General features: G+C 44.1%; 1 protein-coding gene across 1 annotated transcript; it reads right to left on the reverse strand.

Moving 5' to 3' along the window:
* Positions 1-240: 240 nt before the first annotated feature.
* LOC128716806 (uncharacterized) lies at positions 241-4,659 on the reverse strand (the record flags this gene model as incomplete). Its single annotated transcript, XM_053811383.1, has 1 exon — positions 241-4,659. A coding segment is annotated over exon 1 (4,419 nt), but the record flags the coding sequence as incomplete, so codon positions are not given.
* Between the last annotated feature and the right edge of the window lie 4,379 nt (positions 4,660-9,038).

Here is a 9,038-nt window from a genome sequence, read left to right on the forward strand (position 1 = left end):
TCCAAAATGAGGCGCCCGTGGGGGAATGAACTTCCATCGCATTTCATTTTCCGCACACCAATCAAAGATTAATCTCCTATCACTATCATCAGCTTTCAACATTTTATAAATGCGGTTCAATTCGTGGGCTGCTCCCTTAAACGTGGTCGCATTATCTGAGTGTAACTCAGATACCTTGCCCCTGCGTGCGACAAAACGACGTAATGCTGCCAAAAACGCTGTCGTGGTGAGATCGCTCACCAACTCGATGTGAACTGCCCGCGTTGAGAAGCACACGAAGATCGCGATGTATGCCTTTGTTGGACTCCGGTTCCGGATCGTTGATTTCAGAAGAAATGGTCCGCAATAGTCCACACCGCTTACTGCAAATGGTCTCGTCGGTGTCACTCGTGATTCAGGCAAATCAGCTACTGCCTGCTTCACCAATACCGGCTTGTTCTTAAAACAAGTGTGACATCGATGGTAAACGCTCCTTGCAAGATTTCGACCACCAATCAACCAGAAACGTTGTCGAATCGTTGCCAACATCAACTGCGGACCAGCATGTAGTAACTGCAGATGATATGCTGATACTAACAGTGTAGATAGGTGATGTGATGCCGCAAGGATGACGGGGTGCTTAACATCCTTGGAAATGTTTGCATTTCCCAGCCGGCCACCGATGCGTAGCATACCTCCTTCATCAAGGTACGGTGACAACCACTTTAGCTTCGATGTTTCACCAACACGTTTCCCTCGTTGCAGGTCGTCCAGCTCTATTGCGAATGAATCCCGTTGTGCCAGCTGGCACAACCTCAGTTCCGCACTGCGCAGTTCCGTCGCTGTAAGCGAAGGAACAGCATTTTCCAACTCCTTGATAGAAGTCGGCTTGTTGGACTTGCTCGTTGATACCTTGCTTGCTCGGCTGCATTCGATGAATCGCAAGCAGTAACCCATTACTCGTCTCAGTTTGCTGTATGACGAGAACCGTTCAAAGAGTTTGTCACGGAATTCACACTTCGCTATGACAATTAGTGACACCTTTGCTCGTTCTTCGATGTCACCGTCATCGTTCATGGGTAGTGGTACCGATTGTGGCCATTCATCTTCGCCGAGAACCAACCAATGTGGTCCATGCCACCACCGATCACACTTCAGCAACTCGTCTGGCTTTAGTCCCCGTGAAATGTCATCTGCCGGGTTATGACACCCCGGAACATGACGCCAGCATGATATCCTCGTTTCCTCCTGTATTTGGGCCACCCTGTTGGCCACAAATGGTTTCCATCGACGAGGAGGGGACTTCAGCCAGTACATGACTGTCATCGAGTCGGTCCAACAGATAGTCATCGTAGATGTCGTTAGCACTCGACTCACTTTCTGGAACAATTGCGTCGCTAATCGTGCGGCGCACAGCTCCAACCTGCCAATCGAATGGGTGTTTGCCCGAGAAACGACCTTTGATTTGGCAGCTAATAGCCGCACCGTAGTTGACCCCATGGATTCTGCTCTCACATAGCAGCAAGCTCCATATGCAATTTGCGATGCATCAGCAAATACATGCAATTGTAGGCTAACCATTTCAGCCTGGGACACAAAACGAGGCACACGTACTTTGCGTAGCAAATATAGCGTTGAGTGGAAACTTCTCCACTCTTCCTGAAGCTCGCCCGGTAATGCACGATCCCAATCCCAAGCATTTCGATCATGCCTCAGACTCCATAATCGCTGCAGGAACATCTTAGCCAGGATGATGGTCGGACCCAATAGCCCAAGAGGGTCGAATATACTTGCCGTATACGACAAGACCAGACTTCTCGTTAATACTTCAGCAGGTGGTGGAAGATTGACTTTGAAGCAGAACATATCATTGGCTGGTTCCCAAACCAACCCTAGCGTTGATACTGCTTGGCCATCCTGCCATTCGTGCATCGTTTTGATCGCAAGATCCTCTAGTGGGACATCTCGTAGTGCAGCAGAAACATTTGACGCCCACTTCTTCAATGCAAAGCCGGCTGAATCCAGCATTTGCGAAATTTGCTTGCGCACTTCGATGGCATCTGCCAGGTCCGCTGCACCGGTCAATAAATCATCCACATAGAAGTCGTGTAGAACTGGATCTATCGCCTTGGGGTACTGGCCCTTGTGGTCGTGTGCAATCTGTTGCAACGTGCGTGTGGCCAAAAATGGCGCTGAGGCAGTGCCGTAGGTAACTGTTTGCAACTCGTACGTTGCTATCGGGTCGGTGAATCTTTCTCGGTACCGAATTCGTAGCAGTTTGTGATCACTTTCACAATGACGAACTTGTCGATACATCTTTTCGACATCTGCTACTAGGGCTATGGCGTGCTTTCTGAACCTTAAGATGATCGTAAACAAATCATCTTGTACCGTAGGGCCTATGAGCAGCGTATCGTTTAACGAGTACCCAGATGTTGTCTTGCAGGATGCATCGAAGACAACACGTACCTTCGTGGTCGTACTCGTTTCCTTCACCACCGCATGGTGAGGGATGTAATAGTGCGGAGCACTATCATCAACAGGTTCGGTGAGTTTTCTCATGTGTCCCAATGTTTCGTATTCGGACATAAACCTTTTATATTCTCTGTCCATTTCAGGATTGTTCAATAATCGTCGTTCAACGGCAACGAGCCGTCGATCGGCTATCGCTCTAGATTGTCCCAGTACAATATCAGAATCGGTCTTCTGCGGCAAGCTTACTACGTATCGACCTTGGCTATCACGCGTTGTAGTGGCCGCATAATGCTTCTCGCATTGGTCCTCTTCTATGGACAACGCGGGACCTTCTAGGATGCTTTCTGTTTCCCAGAAGCGTTGCAGCATAGTGTCAAGTGAAGCTTGACTGACGGTGGTGAGGCAGGACCGATGGCTCGAAGCCGATGTGCGGGAAGTATTCCCAGAGACTGTCCAACCGAAGGGCGTCTCTACCAACCATGGTCTGCCTCTACCTAGTGCACGCTTTTTTCCAGTATGCATTTCCCAATATGCATCACTACCGATGACGATATCGATCTTCCCTGGGATGTGGAATGATGGGTCTGCTAACGTGACAGTCGGAATCTTCCATGATGTTGTGTCGATCGGTGTTATTGGAATCTCAGCAGACGGTGATTTCAAAATCAGAAATTCCATAGTGGATGCAAACTGCCCTGACTTCGATTGCACTGCAGCAACGACAGATCGGTTAACCTGTTGTACCGCTTGACCGATACCTATGATCGAAACACTAACCTTTGATCGCGTGGTAAGCAACTTTTGCGCTAAGGATTCCGAAATGAAGTTGCACATGGATCCTGAATCCAAGAGCGCTCGTGCTTCATGCCGAATACCATGGTCATCGACCACCCAAAGCAATGACGTCTCAAGAAATGACATCGCTTGTTCGGCCTTTGCCGCCATCGACACTTTCGGACGTGTGTTGTCATGTAGTAAGCTATGATGTCTGGCGTTGCACGTAATGCAACGATTAAGTGACTTACATGATCTCACTTGGTGGTTTTGGTTCAGGCAGTTGAAGCATAGCTGCTCCTTCGCCACCACTTCTCGACGACGCTGGACATCCCCTTTCAGGAACTCAGGACAGCTGCGAAGATTGTGCGCCTCTTCGCAACCCAACGGGCAAGGTAGCTGCATGCGGTTGGACTGGCCATGCGTCGATTGCTGTGTTGTCGCTGCATTCACGGCAGATTTCGGTCTGGATCCAACCTTTCGCTCGCCGCCGGCCCCCATTGCCGCATTGACCTTTATGTCTTCCGAGAATTCCCGAGTTGACCTGAGAATTATTACACGACTTTGTAAGAACTCGATGAGATCCTTATACTTATCTCGAGGTGCTTGCGACGAATGCTTTTCCCAAGCCAGCATAGTCGAGGGATGCAGCTTGAAGAACATCAAGGTGGTGAGCGGAGCGTCCCAACTGTCGACAGGTTCCTTCAGCTTTTCTAAGCCGTCTACATGACGCTTAAACTCGACGACCAGGTGTGCCAATTCATCCGCAGATTCCGATTTTACCGCTGGGAGATGGTGAATTTTCCGCAGATATTGCCGGATCAACATACGCGGGTTGTCGTAGGTTTTCAACATTGCGGCCCAGGTGCCAGCGTAATTGTCTGCTATCAGCGTGGTGTGCTCGAAGAGCAAAGCGGCTTCCCCCTTCAGTGAAGACAACAGGTACTGAAGTTTCATGATCGGAGGAATCTCTGCTGACGAATCGATCATCGATACAAATCGATCACGGAAGGAGAGCCACTTCGTTGAATCACCATCGAAGGATGGTAATCCGATTTTCGGGAGTCGTAAGCTTGGTCCCGAATGACCCGACGAACCAACACTCGTGTTCGCAAACAACACTGAAGCATTTAGCGGATTTGCTTCACATGGCTGCTTCTGAAGCAAGAATCCCTTTATTTTGCGATACACATTGTCCATTTCACACCTTTCTTGCAAATACGTTTCTAGAGATTCCGCGGACTCATCCAACTCTTCGAGTTTGGAGATTGCATCCATAAAATTGGCATTATGTTGCTCCAACTGTTCCAAACACACGGGAATTTCATTCACATCACTATCAGAATAGTTCAATTTAAACTGCTCAATGTTCTTGATCAGCGTTTGAGCTTGGCGCCTTTTTAACTGCGCGGCTTTAATTTTCTTTTCCATCTTAACGCACTTCACTAATACTTAGATACGGCTGTAGGGTCGACGATCGTTACAACTTGCTATCTTGCATGCAAGTCCTTCAAATGATGGCGGGAACGACTGTTGTGTTGGTGAGGGAACGACTGTTCGAAAAGATGGTCACTTTTCGCGATGGCGATGGTAAAGTGACGCTACGCTCTTCAGAACGCTAAACCAATTACGCCTTTTCGTTGATGCGGCGCATCAACTCACAACCTTCACGACACGTGAACTAAACGTGCACAATTGCGGAACAGGAACAGAGTGTCTCTCACAAACGCCTACGTAATACACGTTTGAACTAAATTCGTGCCTGTGGTGCTAGGCGACGATCGTTGTGTTTCACCGTGCTCACACAACTATAGCAATGCCAAATCACTTATCCCTCAATTCACGTAGTGAAATTGAAATATCACAATCAGCTGGTTACTTTCACCAAATCCGGTTCGAAGGACCAAAAAATGTATGAATTTTCACTAGTGGCGAAAGTAATTCTAATTTGTAATATTTGCGATGTGATCAGTTTGGCTTTCTCTTTGCTACTGTTTATTCAACTGTCTCTTTGAGTTCATTTTACAATTCATGCGTTCATGCAACTTAATTCTACCATAGTTCATATTCCTAACATGTTGCGTCCTGTTTACATATATAGCTCCTAGAGTTGTCAAGTGCGAAGATAGATAAACAAAACAAAACTATAACTTGACATATTTACAAACTAGCTAAACCCTAGAAATCCAACAAAGTTTTTCTCGTAAAAGTGAAATTTTGGTGTGCAAAAAAGTTTCTCAAATCGATCTGAGCTGTCACTTTTCAACATTTTCGGGGAATTCAAATAATGCTTTGAAGGGTTTCGAAACAAAAGTTTTAGTCCGACTCGAGCCGGTCGACTCAGAAAAAGTCGAATTTTGATGGGGTGCTGCATACAAGTTTTTCTCGTAAAAGTGAAATTTTGGTGTGCAAAAAAGTTTCTCAAATCGATCTCGACTGTCACTTTTCATCATTTTCGGGGAACAAAACTGATGTTTTGGAGGGTTTTGAAACAAAAGTTTTAGTCCGACTCGAGCCGGTCGACTCAGAAAAAGTCGAATTTTAATGGGGTGCTGCATACAAGTTTTTCTCGTAAAAGTGAAATTTTGGTGTGCAAAAAAGTTTCTCAAATCGATCTCGACTGTCACTTTTCAACATTTTCGGGGAATACAAACGATGTTTTGGAGGGTTTCGAAACAAAAGTTTTAGTCCGACTCGAGCCGGTCGACTCAGAAAAAGTCGAATTTTAATGGGGTGCTGCATACAAGTTTTTCTCGTAAAAGTGAAATTTTGGTGTGCAAAAAAGTTTCTCAAATCGATCTGAGCTGTCACTTTTCAACATTTTCGGGGAATACAAACGATGTTTTGGAGGGTTTCGAAACAAAAGTTTTAGTCCGACTCGAGCCGGTCGACTCAGAAAAAGTCGAATTTTAATGGGGTGCTGCATACAAGTTTTTCTCGTAAAAGTGAAATTTTGGTGTGCAAAAAAGTTTCTCAAATCGATCTGAGCTGTCACTTTTCAACATTTTCGGGGAATTCAAATAATGCTTTGAAGGGTTTCGAAACAAAAGTTTTAGTCCGACTCGAGCCGGTCGACTCAGAAAAAGTCGAATTTTAATGGGGTGCTGCATACAAGTTTTTCTCGTAAAAGTGAAATTTTGGTGTGCAAAAAAGTTTCTCAAATCGATCTGAGCTGTCACTTTTCAACATTTTCGGGGAATACAAACGATGTTTTGGAGGGTTTCGAAACAAAAGTTTTAGTCCGACTCGAGCCGGTCGACCCAGAAAAAGTCGAATTTTAATGGGGTGCTGCATACAAGTTTTTCTCGTAAAAGTGAAATTTTGGTGTGCAAAAAAGTTTCTCAAATCGATCTGAGCTGTCACTTTTCAACATTTTCGGGGAATACAAACGATGTTTTGGAGGGTTTCGAAACAAAAGTTTTAGTCCGACTCGAGCCGGTCGACTCAGAAAAAGTCGAATTTTAATGGGGTGCTGCATACAAGTTTTTCTCGTAAAAGTGAAATTTTGGTGTGCAAAAAAGTTTCTCAAATCGATCTGAGCTGTCACTTTTCAACATTTTCGGGGAATTCAAATAATGCTTTGAAGGGTTTCGAAACAAAAGTTTTAGTCCGACTCGAGCCGGTCGACCCAGAAAAAGTCGAATTTTGATGGGGTGCTGCATACAAGTTTTTCTCGTAAAAGTGAAATTTTGGTGTTCAAAAAAGTTTCTCAAATCGATCTGAGCTGTCACTTTTCAACATTTTCGGGGAATTCAAATAATGCTTTGAAGGGTTTCGAAACAAAAGTTTTAGTCCGACTCGAGCCGGTCGACTCAGAAAAAGTCGAATTTTAATGGGGTGCTGCATACAAGTTTTTCTCGTAAAAGTGAAATTTTGGTGTGCAAAAAAGTTTCTCAAATCGATCTGAGCTGTCACTTTTCAACATTTTCGGGGAATACAAACGATGTTTTGGAGGGTTTCGAAACAAAAGTTTTAGTCCGACTCGAGCCGGTCGACTCAGAAAAAGTCGAATTTTAATGGGGTGCTGCATACAAGTTTTTCTCGTAAAAGTGAAATTTTGGTGTGCAAAAAAGTTTCTCAAATCGATCTGAGCTGTCACTTTTCAACATTTTCGGGGAATACAAACGATGTTTTGGAGGGTTTCGAAACAAAAGTTTTAGTCCGACTCGAGCCGGTCGACTCAGAAAAAGTCGAATTTTAATGGGGTGCTGCATACAAGTTTTTCTCGTAAAAGTGAAATTTTGGTGTGCAAAAAAGTTTCTCAAATCGATCTGAGCTGTCACTTTTCAACATTTTCGGGGAATACAAACGATGTTTTGGAGGGTTTCGAAACAAAAGTTTTAGTCCGACTCGAGCCGGTCGACTCAGAAAAAGTCGAATTTTAATGGAGTGCTGCATACAAGTTTTTCTCGTAAAAGTGAAATTTTGGTGTGCAAAAAAGTTTCTCAAATCGATCTGAGCTGTCACTTTTCAACATTTTCGGGGAATTCAAATAATGCTTTGAAGGGTTTCGAAACAAAAGTTTTAGTCCGACTCGAGCCGGTCGACTCAGAAAAAGTCGAATTTTAATGGGGTGCTGCATACAAGTTTTTCTCGTAAAAGTGAAATTTTGGTGTGCAAAAAAGTTTCTCAAATCGATCTGAGCTGTCACTTTTCAACATTTTCGGGGAATACAAACGATGTTTTGGAGGGTTTCGAAACAAAAGTTTTAGTCCGACTCGAGCCGGTCGACTCAGAAAAAGTCGAATTTTAATGGGGTGCTGCATACAAGTTTTTCTCGTAAAAGTGAAATTTTGGTGTGCAAAAAAGTTTCTCAAATCGATCTGAGCTGTCACTTTTCAACATTTTCGGGGAATTCAAATAATGCTTTGAAGGGTTTCGAAACAAAAGTTTTAGTCCGACTCGAGCCGGTCGACTCAGAAAAAGTCGAATTTTAATGGGGTGCTGCATACAAGTTTTTCTCGTAAAAGTGAAATTTTGGTGTGCAAAAAAGTTTCTCAAATCGATCTGAGCTGTCACTTTTCAACATTTTCGGGGAATTCAAATAATGCTTTGAAGGGTTTCGAAACAAAAGTTTTAGTCCGACTCGAGCCGGTCGACCCAGAAAAAGTCGAATTTTGATGGGGTGCTGCATACAAGTTTTTCTCGTAAAAGTGAAATTTTGGTGTGCAAAAAAGTTTCTCAAATCGATCTGAGCTGTCACTTTTCAACATTTTCGGGGAATTCAAATAATGCTTTGAAGGGTTTCGAAACAAAAGTTTTAGTCCGACTCGAGCCGGTCGACTCAGAAAAAGTCGAATTTTGATGGGGTGCTGCATACAAGTTTTTCTCGTAAAAGTGAAATTTTGGTGTGCAAAAAAGTTTCTCAAATCGATCTGAGCTGTCACTTTTCAACATTTTCGGGGAATACAAACGATGTTTTGGAGGGTTTCGAAACAAAAGTTTTAGTCCGACTCGAGCCGGTCGACTCAGAAAAAGTCGAATTTTAATGGGGTGCTGCATACAAGTTTTTCTCGTAAAAGTGAAATTTTGGTGTGCAAAAAAGTTTCTCAAATCGATCTCGACTGTCACTTTTCATCATTTTCGGGGAACAAAACTGATGTTTTGGAGGGTTTTGAAACAAAAGTTTTAGTCCGACTCGAGCCGGTCGACTGAGAAAAAGTCGAATTTTGATGGGGTGCTGCATACAAGTTTTTCTCGTAAAAGTGAAATTTTGGTGTGCAAAAAAGTTTCTCAAATCGATCTGAGCTGTCACTTTTCAACATTTTCGGGGAAAACAAATGATGTTTTGGAGGGTTTTGAAACAAAAG

This window comes from Anopheles marshallii (assembly GCF_943734725.1).
Source record: "Anopheles marshallii chromosome X unlocalized genomic scaffold, idAnoMarsDA_429_01 X_unloc_107, whole genome shotgun sequence".
NCBI lineage: Eukaryota > Metazoa > Arthropoda > Insecta > Diptera > Culicidae > Anopheles > Anopheles marshallii.